Source organism: Pseudoliparis swirei, chromosome 24, assembly GCF_029220125.1.
Source record: "Pseudoliparis swirei isolate HS2019 ecotype Mariana Trench chromosome 24, NWPU_hadal_v1, whole genome shotgun sequence".
NCBI classification, from domain to species: domain Eukaryota; kingdom Metazoa; phylum Chordata; class Actinopteri; order Perciformes; family Liparidae; genus Pseudoliparis; species Pseudoliparis swirei.
Genome location: NC_079411.1, coordinates 2,658,981 through 2,686,141, shown reverse-complemented (window position 1 = coordinate 2,686,141; position 27,161 = coordinate 2,658,981). Strand labels below are relative to the sequence as shown.

The window sequence follows — 27,161 nt, the reverse complement described above, 5'->3', positions numbered from 1 at the left end:
ACATTTTAAACGCGGGCAGAAACGTATTCAATAAAGTTTTATTTTGAAGGAGAAAAAAAAGACGTTGCCATGGCAGCTACTCCTATGTACAGCTAAGCTAGGTTGACCTCAGTCTCCTGACCGATTCTCCTGACTTCCCGTTAACTGCAGTGTGACGTTATTCTCACTACTATTTCTGAGCCTGTGCGATATTTGACGATGGCGAGTATATGAGTTAATTTAGTTACGTGGATAATGTGGTTAGCGTGTGTTATCTTCAGCTTCCCATGGAGACTAGCTAAGCTAAGCTAGGTCAAGCTACCGTTACCTGAAAGTGAATTTAATGGTGGCGCTAACGTTGAAACGCTGGTGTGTGTGTTTCTCTCCAGCCACCGAAGAGTAGAAGCAAAAAGGCAACGAAGGGGAAGTCCTTGGCGGTGGTGGACGGCCTGTCCACGGAGGAGATGTCCAAGGACCAGGTCAGAGCTGCAGGCCGATGCTAGCACTGTGTACGAGGATATACACTTGTTTTATTGTTGTTGTTGTTGTGTACTCCAACACACTGTGTTAGATAGACACTTGTTGTTGTTGTTGTGTACTCTAACACACTTTATTAAGGTAGAGACACGGTGTTAGGCTAAAGTTGTATTGTTGTTGTGTACTCTAACACACTGTGTTTAGATAGACACTTGTTGTTGTTGTTGTGTACTCTAACACACTGTATTAAGGTGGAGACACTTTGTGTACTGGGGGTTAACAATCTGAGATTATATTCGACTTCATCCAACTTTGATGTGATGGTATTTGTATATAAATGGTCAGATTGTTTTCTTCTTCTATATTATTTATTTTGAAACCACAGTTTTCAAAACTGTTCCCGCCCGTTGATTTCCTAACGAAAATACGAAACCCTAAACACTCACAAGTCCCACCCAGGTCAGAGAGTGAGCTGTAATAAGTGATGAGGAAGTGTAAAGTACGAGTACCACACTGTAACAATACCTACTTAAGTAAAAGTGTATAGTGGCTATTTGTCCGATAAATAAAAACATAAATCAAAGGGTTTGTGGTTCACGCCGGCAAAATAATGCATTGTCCGTACAGGATTCTGTGTTCCTCATAATTTATTGAAAAAAACAAAACAAGCAAAAATATAAAAGAACAAAGGAACTCCTCACGCTGCCTCCGGCTCCAGCCCAGGTGCATTCAGTCCTGTACCTGCCTCCTCCTATATATTATATGACCAGGTGTCCTCAGCATTACCCAATTCATAAACAATCCAACAATAAAGTATACCTAGACAACAACAACAACAGATAATTAAACTAAGAAAAAGCTATCCTAATAAATAAAAACTATCTAACGTAAATAAGCAAATATCTAGAATTGAATAAATTGTGAATAAAATAACTAAATACTAATTAAACTAGAATGGGCACTCGGTAGAGCGCATACCTTCGCATATCACAAGATTGGGCATTGAATTATGAACATTTTGGCATTAGTTGCATGCCAATTGGACAAAAATGTATCGTGCTATGGTAAAAAAAAGATCTTGACCTTGACTTTTGACCCGATTGATCCCAAAATCTAATCAACTGGTCCCCGGATAATAAACAATCATCCCACCAAATTGCATGCGATTCGGTTCAATACTTTTTGAGTTTTGCGAATAACACGCATACAAATAAATAAATAAATACACGGCGATCAAAACATAACCTTCCGGCATTTTCAATGCGAAGGTAATAAATAGCTTTGACATAAAGTGTTATCAGCACAATGTAGGTAAAGATATTAAAAGTGTTTGTAAAATTGACCCCGTCATGAATCTTAAATGTGTGTAACCAAAGATGTATCTCACTGAGACGGGTCCGGTTACCATGGCTGCACTTGTTGCACCTGAGTGCACACACACACACACACACACACACACACACACACACACACACACACACACTCGAAACTGACACAGATGCCTCTGCGGCCTTCCAGCTGGAGGAGCACATCGTCCGCCTCCGGGAGGAGCTGGACCGCGAGCGCGAGGAGAGGAGCTACTTCCAGCTGGAGCGGGACAAGATCCAGGCATTCTGGGAAATCTCCAAGAGGAGCCTGGAGGAGGAGAAGGCGGAGCTAAGGAACAGGAACGGGGAGCGAGCCGAGGCGGAGCAGCGCCACCAAGTGGAGATTACTGTGAGCTGCACGCACACACACACACACACACACGCTCACACACACACGCTCACACACACACGCTCACACACACACACATACGCTCACACACACACACACATACGCTCCACACACACACACGCTCACACTCTTTCATGAGCTAGTTTTTAGTTAGAGAAACAGAGACTGCTCATTCTTTCATATTATTCTTTACACGGGTCCGACCTCTAAGCTCCTCCCCCTGACCGCCGGCCTCCAGGTGTACAAGCAGAAGCTGAAGCACGTCCTGTCCGAACACCACGGCGCCGTCTCCGGGCGGAAGGCGGACGGGGTCGCCGCGACGACGCTGGCGCAGGACCGGCACGCGCGGTCCGAGCTCGGCCTCCGCGGAGAGCTGCGCGGCCTGCGGGCCGACCTCGGGGGGAAGGAGCTCGGCAGCCAGAGCGGCGCCGTGCAGCTGACGCTCGTGAGGCCCGCTCCACGCTCAGTCCATCTCTCACGTTGTCTAGAGTTCGTTTCCACTTGTTGTCACTTCACCACGAAGCTGTCGCCTTGTTGACGTCAACAGAAACACCAGGTGGAGTTAATGGAGATGGCCAACAGCTGTGATGACAGAATACGAGGTGAAGAAAACCTCTCTCTCTCTCTCTCTCTCTCTCTCTCTGTCACACAGACACACACACACACAGTCTCTCTCTCTCTCACACACACACACATAGTCTTTCTCTCTCTCTCTCACACACACACAGTCTTTCTCTCTCTCACACACAGTCTCTCTCTCTCTCACACACAGTCTCTCTCTCTCTCTCACACACACACGGTCTCACACACACACACACAGTCTCTCACACGCACAGTCTCTCTCGCTCTCTTTTTAATCCCCAACCTCCCATCTTGAACTTAAATTATTGTAATCAAGCTTTTCCTCCCGTTGCTCTTCAAAAAGAAATTGAGGTGAAGTATCACGAGAACACGCAGTCGGCGGCGGCGGCGGAGACCAAGCGGCAGCTGGCCGAGGTCGGCGACATCGAGGAGAGGTCGAGGAGTCGCGTGGCGGCTCTGGTCGAGGACCACGACAGAGCGCTCAGGCGCGCTGAGGACTACTACTCCACCGTCCAGAAGAAGATGCTGCAGGACCAGAATACGCTGAAGGTACAAGACTCAGAGGTCAACTCGTGAATGCTCACATTACGGGTTTTTACAACAGGACCTAAATGTGACGCGGTTGATGTAGTTTCTCTTAATTTTGATCCAGGCTGTTTGTACTCTATGAAATATCAATGAAGTCTCTACACAGGTGTGTAGTATCACTAAGATGTTCTTGCATTCTGAGTCACTGGTGAAACACATTTTAATTTGATCTCCTCTCTAAGTGAAGACGCTTACTTCGTTCTTCTCGTTGTTTTCAGGACGAACTGGCGACGGTGACGAAGCTGCAGGCGCGAGTGGACAACAAGCTCTCTGCGGCCGAGCAGGAGAACCGGCGTCTCAGCGAGTCTCTGCAGGAAGCCCGGCGGAAGCTTCCGGAGCTCCAGAAACGGCAGCAAGACTTCAAGCAGGCCAAGTCTCAGCTCGTGGTGCGTTCACTTCCCACCGGTTCGCCGAGCATCGGCACATATCGGCCGTCACCGTTTCATCTTAGTTACACAAATATGTACCGACTGGAGGGTTTAGCTCACGTTAGTATTTCAGATTGATGACATCATCTGGGATATTAGTTTATTTCTGTTGGTGCACACTAATGCAGGACTTAAAATGTCTTAAGTATAAATGAATAAATGCATGAATAAATATAGGAATAAATAAATAAATACAGGAATAAATAAATGCTTACATTTATTTACACATGTATTTAAGCATTTATTTAGTCCTGTTTTTATTTATTTCTGTATTTATTTGCACATTTATTTATTTATTCTTGTATTTATTCATTTACACATTTATTTATTCCTGTATTTATTTATTTACATTTATTTATTTAAGCATGTATTTATTCCTGTATTTATTTATTTGCACATTTATTTATTCCTGTATTTATTTATTCCTGTATTTATTTATTTATTTACATTTATTTAAGCATTTATTTATGTATTCTTGTGAAACCCACCTTCCTTCAATGCGTGTGACAGGCGACCAAAGCTCGAGCGAAGGTCCTGGAGATGGAGCTCAGAGACGTGTCGGTGGAGCACGAGCTGCTGCTGCAGGCCTTCCAGAAGGTGAACTTGCCGCACGCCGTTCCACCGCCGCACGCCGTTCCACCGCGCTCACGTTTGCCGCTCTGGTCGTCAGGTTCAGCAGGAGCGCGACGAGCTGCTGAGGAAGCAGACGGACGCCATCCTGGACGTGCAGCAGAGGAGCGGCCTGAAGCACCTGCTGCTGGACAGGAAGCTGGCGGCGCTGACCGCCGCGGTGGAGAAGAAGGAGGCGCAGCTCTGCGCCGCGCTCTCGGCCTCCGGCGTCGACCGAACCGCCGGAGGCCGCGCCGCCGACAAACTGGAGGTGTGTTCCATGAATCGATTTTCTCGACACCTGTGTGTGTGTGAGAGAGATCTTCAGGAACAAACGAGGTGTGTTCATACTCGTAGGAAATGCTGGCGTCGAAACAAGCGACCATCGACGCCTTGAGGAGCGACTTGGCTCGAGACGCCAAGGTCGGTTCATTTAAACATGTTTTCACTCATTAGTTCATCTTTCTGAGACTCAGCTGTGTGTGTGTGTGTGTGTGTGTGCTGCAGGAGTACGACGACCTGCTGCGGAGCTGCAATGAGAAGCTGAAGGATTCCGGCGTCCCCCTGTACGACTTCCCCTTCAGGCCTTCGGAGCGACTCCTGGGGGAACCGACCCGGGTCCAGGACTCTCCGGGACCGGCCTACGAAGAATGAACGAGTCCAGGTCCAGGTGTGCACTCACCTGCTCTACATCTGTTATCCGGTTATGTAACCATCGGGGCTGCAGCGTGTATCTAGTAAACATGTCTCACGTTGTTAAGCAACAATAAAATATATTTTAATCGTAATACTTCGAGACTCGTGTACATTTCTTTTTATTTTGGTGTCTTTTCAACAATTAGCAATTTTATGTATTTAATATCATTGAATTTGTTTTTTTTAAGTAAAGTTCCTCTCATAAACTTTTGGTTGATGAAAGAATCGAGAACATTAAAGATGGGGAACTTTAATTTTTAACTTTAGATACTTGAGCACAAAGTATTTATATGAGTTCAGATGTTATTGAACTCTGTCTGACGTGAGACTTTTCACACCAGAAATAACTACTGGATTTCTTTAATAATAATAACGACTTCCTGAAGTCTTGTCGTCGTCCCGCGGCTGCCTGGCAACCAGCGGAGCACATAGCTCCCCGGAAATGTTTCAACTGGGATGGAGAAATGAAACCAGTGCAGCTGTCGTGTTCGTTCCCTTTACAGACATTCAATGCCAAGAGTTTACATCACAGACACATCGTATAGAAAAACTCTGAACATCCACATTTACACTTTATACACGCCTCAGAGGCGGAGAAACAGACAGGAAGCAGTCCGCGGACTTCCTGTGGATCGACCTCCACGAACCGGCTTCCTGTTCACACAGATGACAACAACAACAACAACCAGTGAAAGATGAGTTTGAATTTGTGCCGGCGCGGAAAAGAAAAAGGGCCGCCAAACAGCCACCGCGTGTAACCCTGACGACCGGCTGTTGTGAAATCAATCATAAGTGCAAAGCAGAGAGAAAACCGTCGCTGCAGCTTCGCGAACGCAGGAATTTTTGTGAATTATGACGAGATGAAATGCATCAAACGCTCAGATCTGAAGTTACGAGCCAAAGAAACCGTCACAAAGGGGTTCGTCATCTTTTGTGTTGCTGGTTCAAAGTTCACGGCGTCAACACACTGGAGTCACGGAGCTCACAATTAAAGCCGTTACATCAAAAATAATAAACAGGATTTTCAAAAATACCGAGGGACCGGAAGCTCCTGAACGTTGCGACGCCGTACTTTTACAAGGGTTCTTTGAACGCAACCCTTTGAGGCCGTCGTTCCATTTTATTACGTCTGCTCCTCCATTTGAACTGTAGATAAAAAGGTGGACACTATTATAAACGTGTCAAGAATACGCCGTGCAACTACGTCTACCGAGTCATTTGCAGGTCTAAATATTATTTTGCAGCTTAGTCAACAAAAAGGGAACTTAGACAAGTATTATTATTATTATATATTGTTCTTCCTGTTCATGCAGGGCATCAAGAGATTCCTTCCAAATGTAAACTGGGGAGGGAGAAAAGTATTTCTCTTCATCTCAGTTATTAACCAGAGGGACTAAAAGCTCTTAAAGGGCCAGCGCGTAGCGGTGAGAACGTTTATCATTCTACTCCATTTCTGCCAATAGATTCCCCCGAAATGAGACGCTGTTCCTTTAAATGTGTCCATCGATCGTCCTCCATCACTAACGGAGACCACATCAGGTGGAGCTGTCTTACCGTCCGGTAACGGGACGACTACGGCTCAGAGGAGCCCGTTAGAAGCTTAGTCGGTTTTTTTGCCCTTTCGATAAAAATCGAGCGTTTGATTCGTTAAATGTCGTGAATGCGAGAAGAATGCCCGACATTAACTTCCCAGATCAAAAGGTAACATCTTCAAACGTGTTGTTCTGCCCAATGGGACCAAAGACATGCATACAGAGGACCAGCATCACAGCCGCGTGGGAATATATTAGAATATAACCGTTTATTGCTACAGCGTAGAAATTAAACTCTTTAAAACAGAGCGCTGACTTTTTATACTTTAAGCTCTTGAGATAAAGTTTTGTACAGTTCATTTATTTAAATATTTTTTTGGTTCTTTTGTTCTTTTTGGTTCTTCCCTTTTTGGCGTTGGAGGAGGCGGGGTCAGCCGGCGGAGGCGGGGTCAGCCGGTGCCGTGGCTGCTGTACTCGAACACGCCCTTCTTGAAGAACGGCGACAGCTCACAGACGGCGTGTTTGGAGAGGCGGAGCCCGGCGGCGGCGTCCGCGTCGGCTCTGAGGGGCGAGCTGGACGACGACAGCATCACGCGGAACAAGTTCCTCAGATAACGCTGGGAGAGAAAAACAACAGAAAAGCAGCAGAGTGAGACCTCCTTTTAAAAAAAAGTTAATAAAATAAAACTGAATCGAACGCGTTACCTCCAAGTGATTCCGCCGTTCGGCGACCATCCGCTCGTCTCGGTTTCCAAACAGTTTCTTGGGAGGGAACTCCAGAGCTGCCAGCTGAAGGACACACACACACACACACACACACACACAAACAAACACACACTTCAGTGACGCCGCGGTTTCAACGGAGGAAAACCCAACGGCGCGTAGAAGTGGACTCTCACCTCGGGGTATTTCAGTTTGAGGCTCTTGTGCATCTCCCGGAAGCGACTGTAGCGCCTGAACACGGTCCACACGTCGTCCACCACACAGATCTGATCACAGGGAGGGAGGGGGGGGGGGGGGGCGTTCGATGCCGAGATCACAAATCATTTAAAACTCTTTTTAAAGCGTTCAGGTCGGACGCTTTTTCATCCTCATCCTCGCGTTCAACGGAAAAGACCCGAACAGGGTTCAAACGATGACCTCACTGTGGACACTTTTATTTGACATTTTCATTTCCTTTATTATTTAAATTCTTAAATGTAACATGTCCTGCAAATTTTATTTTATATTTGTAAAAAATGTTTTGCTGCTGCGGTAAGAAACGAATAAAGTTAAATCTAATCAATAATAAACTAATATAAAGCTACGTTTACATGGTGAGCCTCGTAAAGACTGGTGTACTTCATAAAGTGGCCACTAGGGTGGACTCACGGTCTTTTATGCTACTTCCCTGCATTTCATAGAAGGGAAAATATTTTACTTTTTACTGACCGACATTTATTTTAAAGCTTTATTGTTTTGCAAATTCAGATTATTAACGCCAAATAAATAAGAATACATTATGTTGCACTATTATAGATTAAGCTACCCAACAGTATATAACGTAGTTTAACATTTATACCCACAACATTAAAGTGTTCAACAATAGTAATCATTTATATTTTAATACATTATTCTGAAATGGGCCATTCAGGAGTAATTTCAATATATTTTGATGCCGATACAATTTTGTAATCGTGCTTCTGTGCTTATTTATTTTTTCGACAGTGTATTTATATAGTTTAGTAAAACTACTTTTACTTAAGTAAAACTTCTGAATACTTCTTCCAACATAAATTTGAATGCAAATGTCTCCAATATTTAACATATTATACATCCCGACCCAATTCATTGAAAATAGATTACATTCTAAAACAGATAGTAAAGAAAACCCCACATCAGAAAGATGAACAGGTGCGACCGTAAATGGCCGACAGTGACGAGGAAGATGAAGACTCACCTTCACCTCGAACTCGAAGTGCTCGTCCTTCCCCTGCCCGCGGAGAACGTAGCGAGGGATGCTGATCTTAACGGGATCCTGCAGGCCGTCGCAGCTTGACCCGAGAGGCCGGCAGACCAGGTGCTGCAGAGGAAGTCACCGGAGGGAGAGGAAGAGGAGGAGAAGAGAAAGAGAAGAAGAAAGATGGCGGAGAGTAAAGGGTTGACTCGGAAAAAAAGTTACAACGATTTTCATTCAACTTGATTTGAGAATGATAAACAAAGATTGGCAACGACAACCAGTCACTATGAATCATAGAAAATTAAATCTTTATTATCTCGTCAACATAATTAACATGTTCTTACATTTTAAGACACATTCAACATTACTTTAATACATATAAATCGTATGTTTTCTGCAATCACTCCACATGACATCCTTTCATTTTCTTCAAAACATTCAATCAAAATGGAAGCTCGTTTTGATCAAACGGCAAATCAGTGACATCATCATTCCCCCTTTAAACCAAATCAGTCAGCAAGCGCTTCAACTTTTAGAAATACATAGAAAAAGTTGATCATTCATTTATTATGACGACATTCAAACTACGCAGATGTGTGAATTTGCCTTTGGTAGGAAGATGAATCGCCTTTTAAGACACGACCTCAAACTTATTTTCATGAAACGGCAAACACCCTAAAACAAATGAGATGTGATCATACACATATATATAAATATAGTTTAAAATTACTTCTCTCTTTCTTTCATTCTTCCTCTCAGGTAAGTATCTTGTATTTTTGGTTGAGCCCAGGTCAACCGGCCTCTCGCTGAGTGACTCAGGTAGACAGGTGGTTGATCGCGATCACGGCTTCGGAGGTACAACCAAAAGTCAAGTTCCAGGAATCGCTCCGACGACCGCGATCGGAGACGGAGGACACGTCGGCCGAGCGTCGCCCGGACTCCCTCGTCGGTCGGCGGGTTGCGAACGTGATCTCGACCACGAAGCAGTTGCCGGCCGTCCTCGCGACCAGGCATCCGATGTCCGAGCGCCGGCGGAGTTCCAGTCCCAGAAACTGGGGCCGGACGGGCACCAGGCTGGAGCCCCGCGGCGCCGGGTGGAAGACGGCGTCCTCCCGGAGAAGAGCCACGTGAGTGTCCGTCAGGAGGAACTGGGAGACGGCGCCGCCGGAGGTCTCGACCTCGACGCTGGCGTAGAGCAGAGGACGCACGTGTGCCAGAGACGGGCTGCCGGGACCCTCCATGTTGCCGTGGACGATGTAGAGCAGGTCCGCGAGGACCCGCTTGAATCGGCAGCCGACGACGAGGCCGCCGTCCAGCACGATGTCGGGAACGCTCGACGTCCAATCCAGAGAGAGCGCCGCCAGGTCCCCGGAGAGCAGCGGGTGATCTCCGGGCCCCTCGGGGAGCCTCTCGGGAGAAAGAAGCTTCAGTAACGCCGAGCAGAACTCCTGAGTGAGCTCCTTGCTGTGGGTAAAAACCACCAGGACGGGTTCTCCGCTGCTGCCGAGGAGGCGGACGTGCTGCCCCGCCAAGCCAATCTGGACCGTCTTGATTTCCAGGAGATCAACGCAGTGCCGAATCTCTACGGTGTCACCCGAATCGGTTCCACTTGACAGCACGACGATGTCCTTCCCCGACAACAGCAGGCACCCGGGATTTGGGATCGGCCGCTTAACGCCGGCAGTCTGGAGCCAGAAGACGCTCGCCGGCTCGTTGGCTTTGGCTCCAGGGCTCAGAGATTCCAACTTTTCCAGCAACTCCCCGGACGAAAGGGACTGCAGCCGAGACAAGGCCGGCGGGAACCGGACCAGCGTCTGACGGAACACTTCGGGACAAGCGCCTCTGAGAGACGACACCGATCCTTCGGGGCATCCGGCGACGCCCGGGATCGAAGACGCCGCCCAGTTCTGAGGAAGACGAAGGGCGGAATCTTTTGAGGGGTCGCCCAACGCGACCTCGTCTCCCGCGAGGTTGCGAGGTTCTGGCTCCGGTTGAAGCCGCGTCTGATGGATCAGCGGCAGCTCCTGGGACATCATGGCCACGTACTGAGAGAGCACAACCTTCGCATCGCCCACGCCGACGTTCTGAATGATGTCCCGAGTGCCCTGCAGCTTCCGGCCAGCGTCTTTGCACGCGTCGTACAGCTTTCCAGTGAAATACCCCAAAGAAAAACTTCTGTTGGCCGCCGATTGATCCGTTTCGGTGTCTTTCTCTCGTTTCATCGGACCGTTAACGGATTCCTTCGACTCCCGGTTGAAATTGAACCAACCATTGGCAAAGTTCTGCAGCTTTGACGGGTGATCATTGGAAAGTTCTGCGTCTTTTTCCGTCTCTGGGTCACATGTTTGCTGTTTGCCTGCTGCACCTTCAACCTGTTTATCTTCATCATCAGGAGCACAGCAGGCAGAATCGGTTCTTCTTTCACGGGCGATATTCTCGTTTTCATCATTCCCGTTGGCGTCGGGGTTTCCAGAGGTGCCACACATCTCGTGTTCAAGTTCGCAAACGTCTCTGCCCACCTCTCCCGGAGGGATACTCGCTCCTCTAGGCCGCCCATCGTTTTGTCCACCCTCTTTGTAAGGCACTTCCTCTTTTTCACTCAAAACTTTAGCTGCGTATTCTACTTTTTCTTCTCCGTGAATCTTTAACAGGTTGTAATCTGGTTTTTCCGACATGTTTTCCTGGATGCGAAGAGCAGATTTTGCCTCGAGGATCGGGGCAGGCGGCGGCAAGCTAGACCGCAACCCGCAGGCCCTCTGTGTGCACAAGGGGGTGAGTCCGTGACTACATGGTCGATGTGAAGGCTCTTCGAATAACACCGAGGTCCATGATCCACCCATTGAGAATCAGAGCTCCGCCATCACCAGGTGCACAGGCCGGCTTCAAGTGATTCAAAATTAACAGTGTGAAGAGGTTTGACATGCAAATTACGACGAGTGGACAAAAATAACTTAAATATTTTGAAATACTTTAAATTCTAATCAAAATGTGGGCAAAGTAGTATTTGCAAATAATACTTTTGATGATATCATGCTGTCACTAGATGGATGCGTTTACAGATCTCTTATATTATTTCGTTTTTGGGGGTTTCTGGCTCAAACTCCACCATCTTGGACCTTGACTAATAAAAAAAAGGTAAATCTGTTTGCAAAGTAGGACTATGAGCTGAAATTACATTTTCAATCATTTCAAGGTGTTTTCTTGTCTGTTAAATCTAATTTCTACCGTAAAGAGGAGAATGAGCTCATGAGCCACAAATAATTGATTAGAAAATGCATCCTGTATTTGGTAAATTTACCAAATATAAAAAGGGAAACTCACTCATTGTTTCTTTTCAATTTGTATAATTATATGAGGAATTATGTTGAGGTTTTTCTTGTGTAATTGTTACCATGCATATGAACAGGCAAAGATAGAGAACATCTGCCATTGTACAAAGATGATATAGCAGGATTACAGATTTTTGCTGATTGATTATTGAATTATAATAATCCCCAAATCAAAGATTCTGGTTTTACCTCATATTTAAGCCTCCTTGGATTAATGATTTGTAGCTTTTCATCATCCTGAAAACAAAGAAGCTTCACATCAACTCTCAGTATCATTAATATACAACATTAATCCTTAATTAATCTGCAATATATCAAGCATTTTGTTAAATTAATAAACCCAAAGTTATAAATTATACTTCATGATAGGAGAGAAGGGGAAAAAAATAACCAGGATAATAAACCAGGCGGAGAAGAACCCCGTTGAAAGAGCCACGAGCCAAACGGGGTGATAGAAGTGTGAAGGGGTTAACCGCCGGCGCGTCGGGGACTCATGCAGATTACAGAGAACGGGGGTCCTGGTCTCACCTGGTCCGGTAATCTAACAGAGCTACAGTCACAAGCTTCCTCCTCCTCCTCCTCCTGCGGGGTCAAAGAGCTAAACATCAGTCGACTGGCAGCCGGCACCGGACGACTTCATTCCCTCTAAATACTGATTTATGTCTGGATAATAATTAATAATTAATAAGACCGGAGCTTTAAAGGAGGGATGAGTTGAAGTGAAAAGGTCCGGGTCCTTCACCGGAAGAGAGAACCCGACATTCCTTTGTTTTGATAGACACTCACAACTTTTACTGGAGAATTTAGAGAATTTTTTTCCACCTGATGGAATTTAATAGTAAAGCTGCTAATGCATGTTGACACTTTGGTCTTTGATGTTTATATTTTATTCACAATGACTTATAAACAGAGACTAAGAGCAACGTCTCGCACCCGAGTACCCAGAAAAAGGGTTTTGTGTGTGTGTGTATTTATATATGTGTATGTGTGTGTTTTTGTAAATTCAAAGACACACGTCCACGTACGTTTGCGTAAAATAAGTGTATAAATATATATATATAGAAATAAATAAAAGAGTCCTTCAGAGTGAAAGTCTGAGAGGAGTCAGCTGGTCGGGAACCTGAGTAGTTAATAAAACCTCACATATAAGTGACAGAGTGACGCAGTGATGGAGTGATGGAGTAACAGAGTGATGGAGTGATGTCATGAGAGGAAGGTGTTCTCACCTGCAGCGAGTCACAGGACAGAGAGAGATCTGAGTTGCCGCCGTTGAGGAGATTAATCTGACGCAGCCTCCGCTGCACCTCCTCCTCGATGTACGCGTTGATCCTACGATCACAACAACAACAACGTAAACAAGGAGCGGCGACTTCAAGTGTGGGAGGAGTCACGATGCGTGGGAGGAGTCGCGATGTGTGAGAGGAGTCACAATGCGTGGGAGGAGTCACAATGTGTGAGAGGAGTCACGATGAGTGGGAGGAGTCACGATACATGGGAGGAGTCACGATGCATGGGAGGAGTCACGGAGGCGTACCGGTCGTCCGACAGCGGCGTCTTCTCCTCCTCTTGGCCGACGCCTCGCGTCCTGTTGTCGCCTCCTCCTCCTCCTCCTCCTCCGCTGAGCCTCCTCCTCAGCTTCTGGATCTCCTGCTCGACTCTAGAGAGAGAAAGATTTAAACACCTCTCCTCGCCATCTTGAGGAGGATCAAAGTTTGAATAACTACGAGAGGCGCCGACCGGCAGCCCGCCCTCGGGTCCTTGGCGAGCGAGCTCCCGCTCCTCCGCTCCTCGCCGCTGCTCCTCAGCGCCGCGCGCCTCCTCTCCAGCCGCGCCACCGCCTGCTCCATGGCCTCGCGCTGCTGCTTCTCCTGGGCCTCCAGGATCTCCGTCTCCTTGCGCCTCACCTTCTCCTCCTGCCGCGCCACGTTGGCCGTGAACTCGTACGTCTCCTGCAGCTGCTGCAGCTGCTGGGCGCCGTGCCAGTGGAGGTGCAGCTTCTCCTCCTTGTCCTCCAGCTCCTTCTCCACCTGGAACAGCGTGTTGTCGAGGCCCGGCGGGCGCCCGCCGCCGCGCTCCAGCACCTCCTCCGCGCGCTGCTTCTCCTCGGCGAGCGCGGGGAGGAGCCCGCCGGCCACGCCGGCCAGCTGGCGCTCCTTGAACTGCAGGCGCTGCTCCGCCTGTTTGACCAGCTGCTCCTCCTGGCACGCGGCCGTGGCGTCCTGCGCCCCCCGGTCCTGCGCCTCCTTCAGCCGCTGCCGGCGCTCCTTGAGGCCGCGGGTGAGGCGCAGCAGGGCGCCGCGCTCGCCGGCGACCTCCTTCTCCAGGCGCCCCCTCTGCTGCCGGAGCCCCTCCTCCAGCTGGCCCAGCTCCTTCACCTGCGCCTCCTTGAAGTCCATGTAGCGCGCCTGGGCGGCCCGCGCCTCCTCGCCGGCGTCCTCCACATCCGGCCGCTCGGCGGCCTCTTTGGCGCGGAGGAGCGCCTCTCGGATCTCCGCCAGGGCGCGGCGCTCCTCCTCCAGGCGCCCGGCGTCCTCCCGGGTCAGCAGGGAGGCGGCGGCCTCGCGTTTCTCCCTCAGCTGCTCCTCCAGCCGCCCCACCAGGCTCAGCTGCTCCTGCTCCTGCTCCTCCAGCCGCCGCCGCTCCGCCTCCAGGCGGACCTTCTGCTCCTCGCGCTCCCTCTTCAGCCTCTCCAGCTCGCGGTAGATCTCCGTCTGCTCGGCGGCCTCCTGCTGCCGCCGCTGCTCCGCTTCCTCCTCCTCCTCTTCCTCCTCCTCCTGCAGAGGTTTCCCCACGTGGACCTCCGAGCGCCTCTCCTCCTCGAAGCGCTCCTTCTCGGCCAGGAAGTCCCTCAGGCGGCTCTCGATGTCCTGGCTGCGCCGCCGGAGGCTCTCCTCCTGGTGGAGGATCCGCTGCTGCACCTCCTCGGACTCCTTGCGCTGACTCTCCACCTCCAGCTGGAGGCGCTCCAGCTCGGCCTTCTCACTCTGGTGCTTTTCCTCCATCTCGTTGATCAGCCGCCTACAACAACAACAACAACGTGTCATGTGTTTACACAGAATGTCACTTTTAGATCTTTTTTTGTTGATATTTCTGAATCGTGAATTCTTTAAAACGTTTAAATACTCAACATTTATTTTCTCTATCTGGACAAAAAGTGATAGAATGAATATAATGTTCTGGGTTTTAAAAGTTATTTATATCTTTAAACTGGAGAAAATCAAATTAGATTCAGATTTGATTAAAAGACTTAATGAAGGCGTGATGAAATAAAACAGATACGACTCTTTAACTCTCTCTCTCTCTGACTCACTAACTCTCTCTGACTCTCTCTCTCTCACTCTCTCTCTATCTGACTCTCTCTCTCTCACTCTCTCTCTCTCACTCTCTCTCACTCTCTCTCTCTCTCTGACTCTCTCTGACTCTCTCTCTCTCTCTCTCTCACCGTTTCAGCTCCAGTTTTTCCAGCTCTTCTCTCTGCTGTCTCTCAAACTCCAGCCTGAGAAAACAAAAACCTTCTTCACCGTTTGCATTTTACTCTTATGAATTATTTTTGAAACTAGAACACACACACACACACACAAACACACAAACACACACATTGAACAGCACAACTAGTGAAGTGCAGTCAGTGAACGCAGCAGTCAGACTGTGAATGAAGTGCCGGGTGACGGTTAAAACAAATAATAATAAAGCGGCGACGCCAACGAGGAGACAGAAGCAGCGAAGATGGCGTGCAAAACAAACACGATGAGGGTTCAGGTGGAGAGTCAACAGGTGTGTTTGGGTCAAGCAGAGACAGGAAGTGGAGGGCTGAGTCTACCTGAGGAAGACGGGGCCCTTCTCAGTGAGGAGACTGTCAACAGGACAGGTGGACCAGTTAATGACCCACACACACACACACACACACTGCCTCCAGGACAGCAAACCAACACGCGAGTGTGTGTGTGTGTCTTTATATATGTGTGTGTGTGTGTGTGCATGCGTGTCTTTGTATTTATCTATGTGTGTGTGTGTATGTGTCTCTGTATATATGTGTGTGTGTGTGTGTATATATATATGTGTGTGTGTATGTGTGAATGTGTGTCTCTCTATATATGTGTGTGTGTCTTTATATATGTGTGTGTGTGCATGCGTGTCTTTGTATTTATCTATGTGTGTGTGTGTGTATCTGTCTCTGTATATATGTGTGTGTGTATGTGTGAGTGTGTGTCTCTCTATATGTGTGTGTGTGTGTCTTTGTATATATGTGTGTGTGTCTCTGTATTTATATATATGTATGTGTGTGTGTGTGTCTTTGTATATATGTGTGTGTGTGTGTGTCTTTGTATATATGTGTGTGTCTCTGTATTTCTATATATATATATATATGTGTGTGTGTGTGTGTGTGTGTGTGTGTGCGTGTCTTTTTACATGTGTTAAGAATCACTTAATTTACATTAAAAAGTGAAACAGATCACAACGAGAACAAAAAGACTCGAGTTCATGAACATGTGGAACAATCAGAGGAAACAACACATCTTCCTCCTCCTCCTCATCCTCATCATCCTGTGTAGAACACTTCAATGTTTCCTTTAGGGAGCATGAAGAGAGTCAATACAATCATCAGCAATTCAAACTCTCATTAAATCTCTCCTGTGGTATTTAACTGGTTCTGTATGAATGCAGGTAGGGGGGGGGGGGGGGGTAGATGCACTGCAGGGGGTCTGAGCCAATAACCGCATGCGGCTGTGATGGCGTTGGTAAGGTCATGACACTCACCCGGGGTTGTAGAGCATCACGGTGGACAGGCTATCACAGGACTTGGACAGATCCGTCATGGAGAGGCTGAATGTAGAGAGCAGGCCACTCTGAAAAGTCAAAGGTCAACGATGTTACCCTCCCTCCCTCGAGTCTCTTAATGAGGCTGATGGTCCAGAGCCTCACCTTCCGCTTCTCCCTCAGCTTGGCCGCCTCCTTCGGATGGTTGAACCGAAACATGTTGGTCCTGCCGAGCAGGATGACGGCACCTGGACGAGAGCACGCGACACACTGAAGACTGGCCCAGACCCCCCCGCCCCGCCCCCCCGCCCCTCAGACGACCCCTCACCTTGGTTGAGCTGCGACGACTCCCTCAGCTGAACCCCGTTCACGGAGCACTGAGCCCCGCCGAGCGGCACCAGGGTCACTTTACCGTTCTGGTTCTCAAACACGCAGTGTTCACTCTCCAGGTCCAGACCGTGCAGGACTAGAGGGGAGAAAACACACACCAAATATATTATATTTAATATAAATATATTACAAAATATATATACATATATATGTATATAAAATAATAATAATAAATTATATAATATACAATATATATATATAAAATATAATTAAATCATATTATAAATACACATTATATATATATATATATAAAATAATAATAAGAAATGATATAATATACAAATATAATATATATATTATATATAATATTATATATATTACATATAATATATAATATATATATATATGTATTATATAGAATATTATATATATATACATACACACAATATATATATATTATATATTTATTTAGTAACTTTTCTTTCATTGCAGATTGAAATCCGGTTGTATGGTCATAATAATAAAACATTGAATATTAACTAACTTACAGTTCTCTCACTCAAATCTAAAATCAGAGTTATATGTCTTGACACACACCTGATCAGCTGACGATCTAACTGCGTCATGAACAATCTTTTCAGAAGTTAGTTTCATTAAAGTTTCTCCAGCAGAGGTTAAAAATCAAATAAAAACATTCGTCAACTTTTTTACAAACTCTTTATTTGTCAAAAGCTCTCATGACGAACTCACTGATGTCGTGCTGTGTGGACGCGTCCTCTCGGCCCACGTACGTCCGGCCCTCCTGAAGGTGGAGGGAGAAGTTTAGAATGTAAAGGACGCTTCATTCAGCTCAGATAAATTAATTTACAAGACTTTAAACGCCGAAGAAGCTGAAGACTAGAATAACCATCCGGATGAAAGCCTCTGAGGTTGACCTCTGACCTTTAGGTGGTACAGGATGATGCCGGTGCTGAGGAGGTCGTCGTCGATGCCGATGAGGTGAGGCAGCTCGGAGTCCAACACGACGCCGATCCCCTCTTTCCTCAGAGCCAGAGTCTCCTCCTGCGTCATGAGAAGTAGAACATTAAAAAAAGGACATATTTTAAATATATCTGGTTAAAAATGAGGCAGAATATTTACTAAAGAATATAAATTCAATTTCATTGACACAAAACATTGAGTTAGATTTAAATTTACATTAAAGCTGCAGTTGGAAACTTTTAATGATAAATAACTTTTTAATATTTCAACAAGATTCTGTTCCACAAAAGATTTAAAATATATTTGAATGTTTGTCTCGATTGACTTAACCCTTGTGTTGCCTTCGGGTCATTTTGACCCGAATCAATATTACACCCTCCCCCCGCCTTAGGATTAATTTGACCCTATTCAATGTTTAATGTCGGTGTTCTTTCGGTAGTCAACAAACAAACATAAAGTGCCTCACACTTAAACTTGGAAAACAATATTAATTCGAATAATTTTCTGGAGGTTTTAATTGCTGGCATCAAATTGAACCCAAAGGGTAAAATATGTTAGTAAATATAAAGGTAACAGGAGGGTGAAACATTGAATCGGGTCAAAATGACCCAAAGGCGGGGGGAGGGTGTAATATTGATTCGGGTCAAAATGACCCGAAGGCAACACAAGGGTTAAACACGGCTGCCGGGTCCCAAAATCCCTCTTTTTTTACAGCTAAACAATAGAATACGTCTCCGCCAACATTAAACTGCAGCTATAAATTCACAAAAACAATCAAACTTTTCACAAAGAAAAAAGAAAAAAACATTATTAGCAAGAGAAATTAATATAAAATAAAAAAGCTAAATAATCCAGATAATGTGAAACTCCCGATTAATTTACTATACATGTTCTACTTACACTTTCTTCTTTACTTCTCCTCTTTTTGCCATTTTCAATGTTTTTTCCTTTTTGTTCAGTGGAATTAACAAACAAAAAATAAGAACAAAAAACAAAACATAAACGATGAACAAACCTTGAGAATGTTCTGCGTCTCGTTCCACTTGTTGGTCCACTCCTTCGTCAGCTCCAGGACCTGAAACACACACACACACACAAAGAAACGGAGGAGATGGACTCGTGAGGAAGAGACTAAGAACGTCCGGTTTGTCTGGACTTGGCGCTCCTGAACCGGCGTCGTTGAACTCACTCTGGCTTCGTTCTGGTGCAGCTTCTCCTCCATGCTCAGAGCCGTGGGCGAGTCCAGGAGAGCGATCTGACGCACAAAGAAGAGAGTCAGAAACACTGTGACCGGGTTGCATTGGTGACATTTCCAATATAACGAGGATCAGGAATACACTTTTTCCAGGTCCCTACATAAAAAACATATATTAATTTTTTTAAAGCCGACACCGAGAAAGCGTCAGAGTGAGACCTCCCCCGGCGCTCACCTGGTTGCCCTGGATCAGCAGAGCCCTCAGGCGGACGATCTCGTCCCGCAGCTCGCGGATGAGCCGCACGTTGCCGTCCTCGTTGATGGTCGGCTTGTTGATGATGTTCTTGGCTCGGTTGGCGTAGCGCAGGGTGCTGAGCGTCTCGCCGTAGTTCACGTCGGCGGGGGAGACGGCTGGGGGGGGGGGGGGGCATATTAACTAATCAATACAGGCCGAGTAGGGGGTGGGGGGGGAGGGATCTACACATATGAGCAACACCCTAAAAAATATGCGTATACCAGATAAAGTGGAATAATCAAATAAAAGCATCGAAGTATTTAACATAAATATATAAAATGTGATAAACATGTTAAATAAATGTGTTAAATAAATATATTAAATGTGTTAAACATGTTTAATAAATGTGTTAATAAAATGTGTTAAACATGTTTAATAAATGTGTTAAATAAATATATTAAATAAATGTGTTAAATACATATATTAAATGATTTAAATAAATGTGTTAAACATGTTTAATAAATGTGTTAAATAAACATGTTAAATAAATGTGTTGAACATGCTAAATAAATATATTAAATGTGTTAAACACGTTTAATAAATGTGTTAAATAAATATATTAAATAAATGTGTTAAACATGTTTAATAAATGTGTTAAATAAATGTGTTAAATGTGTTGAATGAATTAGTTTGTGTTAAATAAATGTTAAATAAACGTGTTTAATATCTTAAACATGTTCAATGTGTGAGCGGTGTTGCTTGTGCTCCTGTGACGGGTGCAGCGCCTCACTGGCGACCATGATGGTCTTGGAGTTTCCCCCCAGGCTGTCCTTCAGCAGCCAGGTGAGCACGGAGTCTCTGTAGGGCACGAACACCGCCTTCCTCCTCAGGTTGGTGTTCACGCCGTCCTGCGTCATGTCGGCTGCAGGCGGAGGAGCGAAGGGGAGCGTCAGAGGGGAGGATGGGAGGGAAACAAACGTCAGACGAAAAAACAGGTTGTTTAGGTTCCGACCGAGAGCAGAGATGACGTTGCCGAGGGTAACCAGCGACTTGTTGATGTTCCCGCCTTCCTTCAGGCGCACGCCGGTCGCTCCGGTGGCGTCGGCTCGCTCGCTGCCGGCCAGATCGACCAGGTGGATCTTACTGACCGTCTCACTGGGCATCTCGGCATCAAACTTAGCCTGGGGGGGGGCGAGAGAGAGAGAGAGGGAGTGAGGGGAGCGAGAGAGAGAGGCAGAGAAAGGGAGGGAGGGAGAGAGGAGAGGGAGACAGAGAGATACAGAAGGTGGGAGAGAGACAGAAGGCGGGAGAGAGAGAGATAAATAGAGAGAGGGAGGGGGAGAAAGAGAGATACAGAGGGACATAGAGAAAGAGAGGGAGTGAGAGAGAGAGACGGAGAAATAGAGAGAGACGGTCTGTAGTCGTTCCCGACCTGCGTGAAGTTGATGGTGAAGATGGCGTGCGAGCGGCTGCTGACGTCGTTCATGTCGGTGCTGGCCGTGGTGCGGTTGATGTTCCCGGCCTCCATCAGCTCCTCCACGTCGCTGTAGTTCTGCACCAGGTGTTTGGACAGATCTAGGACAAGCATGGTGGGGGGGGGGGGAGAGAGAGAGAGAGAGAGAGAGGAAACATGCAGACCGGGTTAATGTCCAACTAAAACTACAAGACTGGAAGAGACCTTTTTGATCGGAGACGTGACAACAGGAAGCCTCACCCTCCACGTACGGCCCGTCCTTGGGGTGCTCCCGGACCCGCAGGTTGTAGGTCTGGGAGGACTTCCTCCTCAGCAGGTCTCTGACCCGCTCGTTGTAGATCTCCAGGTAGCTGGAGGCAGAAGACACCACTCAGTTTGTTTTGTCCTCAGACGATGGACTGAGATGGACCGTCGGCATGGAACGGGCGGGATTTTTTATTTGTTTAAATTATTAGTATTTTTTTAATATTAATTTTAAAAATATATATATAAATAAATGTAAAAATGTAAATAAATACATTTAAAAATGTCAAAATAAGTAATAAAAAATAATAATAACAATAGAAATAATATAAATTGAATTATTTTTTATTAAACAATTTAACATTTAACAAATTATACATTTAACAAATTATAAGTAAGCCGGTCCGGGTCACCTGACTTCCGTGCGAAACGAAGCTTCGTCCCACCGAGTTGCCGCGGCGATACGACTGAACAAGCCTTCACAGAACCTCGGGATCAGACCTGCGTCCCCCTAAACAACAACAACAAATTAAAGAATCTTTTTTTTTTCTTCATATTTTTCACGCCTCTCCATTAATAGGGAAAGACATCCATCCATGGAGCTCAGTGGTTTCAGTAGTTATTTCACACATGCGTTTGTATATTCTCCGTCATGTCCCCCCCCCCCCCTGGAGTATTTGCTCTCTGCATTCCAAAGTTATCTTAGAGGTTTAATCATCGACAGTGAGGCGGCGGTGAGTCCGTCTCAAGGAGGACAGACTTGACCTTTGACCCCTCAAGCGTGTATATATATATTACATAATACATACACACATATATATAAATACATATATTTAAATAAAAAGACATATATATATATAAAAACATAAATAAATATATATAGAAATTTAAATAAAATATATACACATATATGTGTATATAAATAAATATCAAAATATATGTACACTACCGTTCAAAAGTTTGGGATCACCCAGACAATTTTGTGTCTTCCATGAAAAATCACACTTTTATTTATCAAATTAATATAAAATATAGTCAAGACATTGACAAGGTTAGAAATAATGATTAATATTTGAAATATTAATTTTGTTCTACAAACTTCAAGCTCAAAGGAAGGCCAGTTGTATAGCTTATATCACCAGCATAACTGTTTTCAGCTGTGCTAACATAATTGCACGGGTTTTCTAATCAGACATTAGTCTTCTTAGGCGATTAGCAAACACAATGTACCATTAGAACACTGGAGTGATAGTTGCTGTAAATGGGCCTCTATACACCTATGGAGATATTTCATTAGAAACCAGACGTTTCCACCTAGAATAGTCATTTACCACATTAACAATGTAGAGAGGGTATTTCTGATTAATTTAATGTTATCTTTATTGAAAAAACAGTGCTTTTCTTTGAAAAATAAAGTCATTTCTAAGTGATCCCAAACTTTTGAATGGTAGTGTATATATATATCATATTAAATTTAATCTATTTAACAGATTAAACCCCAACAGGTCACATAAAGCCAACTGGAGCCTTCAGTGACGACTCTCCTGCAGCCGAGCAGACGGATCAATAACTGAGACTCTGATCTCTCTGTGAAGAGTCTTTCTGGATAAGTGTTGAACACAGTCCACTTAGTGGTGTTTTGTCTCACTGGATTTCCCATCATGGTGTAGGACTTCCCCGAGCCGGTCTGACCGTAGGCGAAGACGCAGGCGTTGTAGCCCTCGAACGCCGCCCGCAGCACGTCGGAGCCCAGGTCTTTGAAAACCTGCCAAACGGAAAAAGAGAAATGAAGATCTTAAAATCATAAACACGACCGTGAACGACCGTCCCGTCTTCAGAAAAGCACCGTTCACCTTCTCCTGGGAGACGAAGGAGGAGCTCTTGCAGTCCGTGGAGTCGTAGGAGAAGTCGTACGTGAACGTTTTGGTGCGATCGCGCGTGGAATCTGCTCCGATGCCGTCGGGGATCTTTGGAGAACACAACATTGAGTAAACAGGTGTTAAGGATCTTATTGAACCTGAATCACATCCTGCGTGAACAGAGTTTTCTTCTCACGGGGGAATAATAAAGTACCTTCAGGTTGGTGATGGAGGTTTTGGTGGCATCCATCTTGATGATGCATTTTGCGGTCAAGTCCTTCTCCCTGTAAGAGATCAATAATGTTTACCCCGTGTTCCCCTTTCATCTAAATTGTATGTGTACACATACTTGGTCAATAAAGAATATCTTTTGTGTTTCAACAGCTTCAGACAAACTGTCCAATATGACCAGATATTCATGCTGCATCACGGGTGAAATATATACAATATTAAAAACTACATTAAACTGTAGATGTCCTATAATTTATTTTACACAAACTCACACTAAATATATATATATATACACACATATATTGTGCATATATAAATATATATATTTATACATATATATATATATATAAATATATTTATTATTTATACATATAAATAAATATATACACATATATATATTTATACATATGTGTATAAATATATATATTTATACATATATATATATACACACATGGATATTTACACACGCATTTATATTCATATACACACACATATATATATATATTTTGATAAATATATAAAGATAAATAAATAAATATATCAAGATAAATAAATAAATATATAAAGATAAATAAATAAATATATATATCTAACAAATAAATATGTAAACAGGAAACTCCTCCCAACTAGCACATGAAATATTCCAACAGTCTGAACTCTTCTGTTTGGATCCCTCTTAACACGCAGGGCGACATGTTTGCTCAGTCAGTGAATCCTCCGCCCTTCATGTCCGCTTCAAAGCTGGAACAGGAACGCTTCTCACGCTCTTAGTTTGAAAAGTCTGTGAAGTTCACAGAGTAAAATCTGCACCGACGGCATATATAACTTATAACCAGATGTGAGTTTACTTTCTTTAATTTTCTATCATCCATCGATTCCTAATTAACTGATTGATGGTTTGGTCACAAAATAGACGGAAATTTACTTCCATAGAAGATGATCCCATGTTGTATTTGTCTAACAATTTAACTAAATTGTTTGATAATAATGCACTAATGCCATTCATTTGTACTATTCATTATGATATGAGATTTCCTTTATTTGTCCCACAGTGGGGATATTTCAAAAATCACAGCAGCGGTGCACATCAGAGCATCAATGAAAATAAATATAAAACAAAAAAACACAATACTAAAAAACTAAATACTAAATATAAAGGGGAGAAATAAAGTAAAGTGCTGAGTAAAGTGCTGCGTTTGCCAGGATCTCCCTCAGACACCGGGGATGGATCAGCCACCGTATCGTAATTATGTTATTATCGTAACTATGAGTTTATTTATGGAAAAACAATTAAGCATATTCGAAAATCATTCGTATCCTAAAATAATAATAAACATTTGGAGATAAAAACTTGTTTCATAATGGGACAAAAGGCTTAACAACTTGTTGTTTTAGAATAATCCTATAATTTGGTGGTATTAAATATCATTGAAAGCTGATCTCTGCTATACTATACCTTCACAATAAAATAATCTTTTGAGGTACTTTACTTGAATATTTCAGCTGCATGTCGTCAGGTAAATATTTAACTTTTGAATCTTTAAAGATTATATATGTTAATAACCTGTACAGGTAACACCTCATGTGTTGATTGTTTATGATGAACTGAAGTGTTTCCTTCATGTGTTGAGAACATTCTTCTTTAGATAATAAACTCTTAACACCTTAACTCTCTCTGTATATAATATAATGTCATACTTATGGTATTTAAATATAGTTAGAGTCCTTGCATGTGATTTAAACACCACCTGCACGAGCCAGTCGCCTCGGTTAGCACAACAAATAATAAACAACATTAAAAACTCACCTTCTGTTCATGGGTCGGACCCGAACCGCGACCCGAACCGACGCCATTGCGCATGTCCGTCCGGTCGGTGAGTCCGTCGGTTGCTTTATAACCGGCTAGTTAGCTGTTATGCTAGCACGGAGCCGCGGCGGGAGACAGGGGCAAAAGTCTCAGAGATAACCGACGACGTCACTCGATAACCGGACAGGCTGGACCGAGAGAGGGGGTGGTGGTGGTTGGAGGGGGGGTCCAAACAGGTGTTATCGTTGTCCGGCGACACCGCGTCTCCGCCCCGGTGTGGACCGGCTCACGTCCATGGTGACTTTTGAGTTAGCCGGGTTAGCTTCCATGTGACGGGAAAACAGAGAGAAGCGAAGTAACAGAAGAAGAATCAACTGGTGAACACATTACAGCGCTACGGAAGCCTGGAGGGGCCAACACACTACGGATGGGATGGGATAGTATATGAAGAGGAATTATACATATATATATATATGTTATTCCTCTTCATATTTATATTATTTTATTATCAATTAATTCGGAGAAGAAGAAAAAAGCGTAGAATACAAAAAACACACTATATGGTTGAAGAAAAAGGATATATATATATTATATATATATATATATATACATAAATATATATATATATATGTGAGAGATGCATATATTGATATCGATTTTTTTGGAGAAGGATACATTATCCTTTCATCGAGTCTGATTCTGATTATAGTGTCTTTTTTCATGGTGATGCCTTTTTTCTAAGAAATGTATAAGTGGATCTTGTTTGTTTTGTTTAGAAACTGACTTTCATACGTCTGTAAATTAAGGCAACTCATAATCTAATAATTGATTAGTGAACAAGTTTTTCGGTCCAGAAAAGCGTAAGTGACCCTCGATCATTATTGAACCATAATGGCGCAACTGGGCTCTAAATATTGAGTTAGTCTGTTTCTCTTTGGGCCCCCTGCACTCGACTGAGTGGCAGATGTAAGGGGCTTTTGAGCTGCAGTCCATGTGATCAGCTGATATTTCCTGATGCAATTCCAATAAAGCTAACCCAAAACAAACCTTCTATAGAGCTTTAAAACACAATTCAATTCAATTTGCTTTATTGGCATGAATGTTGCAAAGACAGTATTGCCCAAAGCGTTAAACCACAACAAAAACATTAACAATCCGTATAGGTAATAATAGGAATAGAACAGAGTAAATACCTACAATAAAAGAGTTAAAAGAAAACGCAGTTGGTTTCTTGACACGCAATAAAAGGATTAGTTTGTGTGTATGCATGTGTGTGTAGTGCATGTTCCTGCTGTGTGTATGTTGGTTACTCACTGTCTCTCAGGTTGTGGCAAGATAGAACATATCATGAGCCAAGATGTGCTGTGTTTCCTTCTCCTAGTATTTTTGTCTTGTTTTCTCTTTATTTTTGTCCATTTCAATTATCAGACTGGTTTTAATCTATGCACAACACTCTATGTCTCCTACTAACGATGGCTTACTCCAACCTAAAAGCAACTAATACAGAGTAATCCTCTGAATTGCGGGCTGCAGTTCCTCATCCTGGCCTGCAGGGGGCGATAGAGGTTACCGCTGCTTAAAGCAGCAGCCAGTGTTTCCGGCGCCAGCTGCATGTTTCCGGTTCTACAAGAGAAGTGTGGAGAGAGAGCGGTGAGTTTAATATTTATTACAGTTTTGTCTTTATGTAATCCGTTTATAGTTTCACCGATTCCCCAGAACAATATATATATCGTTCCGGAGTTTGTGTATATGATATGTTATTTGTATTTCACCTCCTTAAAAACACAAACGCGCAGTTTTCCAGTTCAGCCCGGCTTCATTGTGAATGAACGTTGAGCTAACGTATGCTAATATGTACCTAAACTGAGTGTTTAGCCCAATTAAAACATAAACAACACGTCCGGTGGGAAATGATGGCTTCATATTTGAGGGATATTTCCAGACAGAATCTATTTGTGCGATAACTTTTTAGGTTGTTTCTCTCTCTGGACTCTAATACCTCAATAGTGTTTCACAGTTGAGATGGATGGATACTTTATTATTTTATTAATTGTTTTTTTTTTTACACTAGCATTTATACATACACGTAAAACAATTTTAAATAATAAAAATGCACAATATATATAATAGAATGATATTTAATTAACTAATCAAACAATAGTGCACAGCTGTA

The 27,161-nt window shown here is 44.3% G+C and overlaps 2 protein-coding genes across 3 annotated transcripts; one reads left to right on the top strand and one right to left on the bottom strand.

Annotated features, from left to right (window-relative positions):
* Positions 1 to 66: 66 nt before the first annotated feature.
* Positions 67 to 7,119, top strand: LOC130189918 (dynein regulatory complex subunit 4-like). 2 transcript variants are annotated; one of them, XM_056408930.1, is made up of 12 exons: positions 67 to 201; positions 369 to 458; positions 1,975 to 2,172; positions 2,411 to 2,617; positions 2,720 to 2,774; positions 3,098 to 3,303; positions 3,561 to 3,728; positions 4,281 to 4,367; positions 4,441 to 4,650; positions 4,737 to 4,802; positions 4,887 to 5,049; positions 7,032 to 7,119. In XM_056408930.1, exons 1-11 carry the CDS (start codon positions 199 to 201, stop codon positions 5,031 to 5,033), a joined length of 1,437 nt encoding a protein of 478 aa, XP_056264905.1. In that variant the 5' UTR covers positions 67 to 198; the 3' UTR covers positions 5,034 to 5,049; positions 7,032 to 7,119. The 2 variants fall into 2 exon arrangements, with proteins under 2 accessions (XP_056264905.1, XP_056264906.1); XM_056408931.1 differs by having other exon boundaries at positions 7,029 to 7,116.
* Positions 7,120 to 8,827: 1,708 nt separating this feature from the next.
* On the bottom strand, positions 8,828 to 25,354 carry kif16ba (kinesin family member 16Ba). Its single transcript, XM_056408929.1, is given in 24 exon segments — positions 8,828 to 11,302; positions 12,065 to 12,112; positions 12,404 to 12,457; positions 13,102 to 13,204; positions 13,410 to 13,675; positions 13,678 to 14,893; positions 15,318 to 15,371; positions 16,634 to 16,722; positions 16,799 to 16,881; positions 16,962 to 17,099; positions 17,714 to 17,765; positions 17,906 to 18,025; positions 18,960 to 19,019; positions 19,134 to 19,199; positions 19,375 to 19,550; positions 20,165 to 20,296; positions 20,387 to 20,555; positions 20,807 to 20,949; positions 21,089 to 21,198; positions 21,505 to 21,602; positions 22,740 to 22,856; positions 22,945 to 23,058; positions 23,165 to 23,234; positions 24,989 to 25,354. Coding segments are annotated over 24 exon segments (5,466 nt in total). The 5' UTR covers positions 25,036 to 25,354; the 3' UTR covers positions 8,828 to 9,361.
* Between the last annotated feature and the right edge of the window lie 1,807 nt (positions 25,355 to 27,161).

Excerpts from the sequence above, each read along its gene's own strand:
- LOC130189918 (XM_056408930.1), top strand. Across the intron at positions 2,618-2,719 it reads GCGCCGTGCAGCTGACGCTC|AAACACCAGGTGGAGTTAAT; the intron begins GTGAGGCCCGCT and ends TGACGTCAACAG. Across the intron at positions 3,304-3,560 it reads AGGACCAGAATACGCTGAAG|GACGAACTGGCGACGGTGAC; the intron begins GTACAAGACTCA and ends CGTTGTTTTCAG.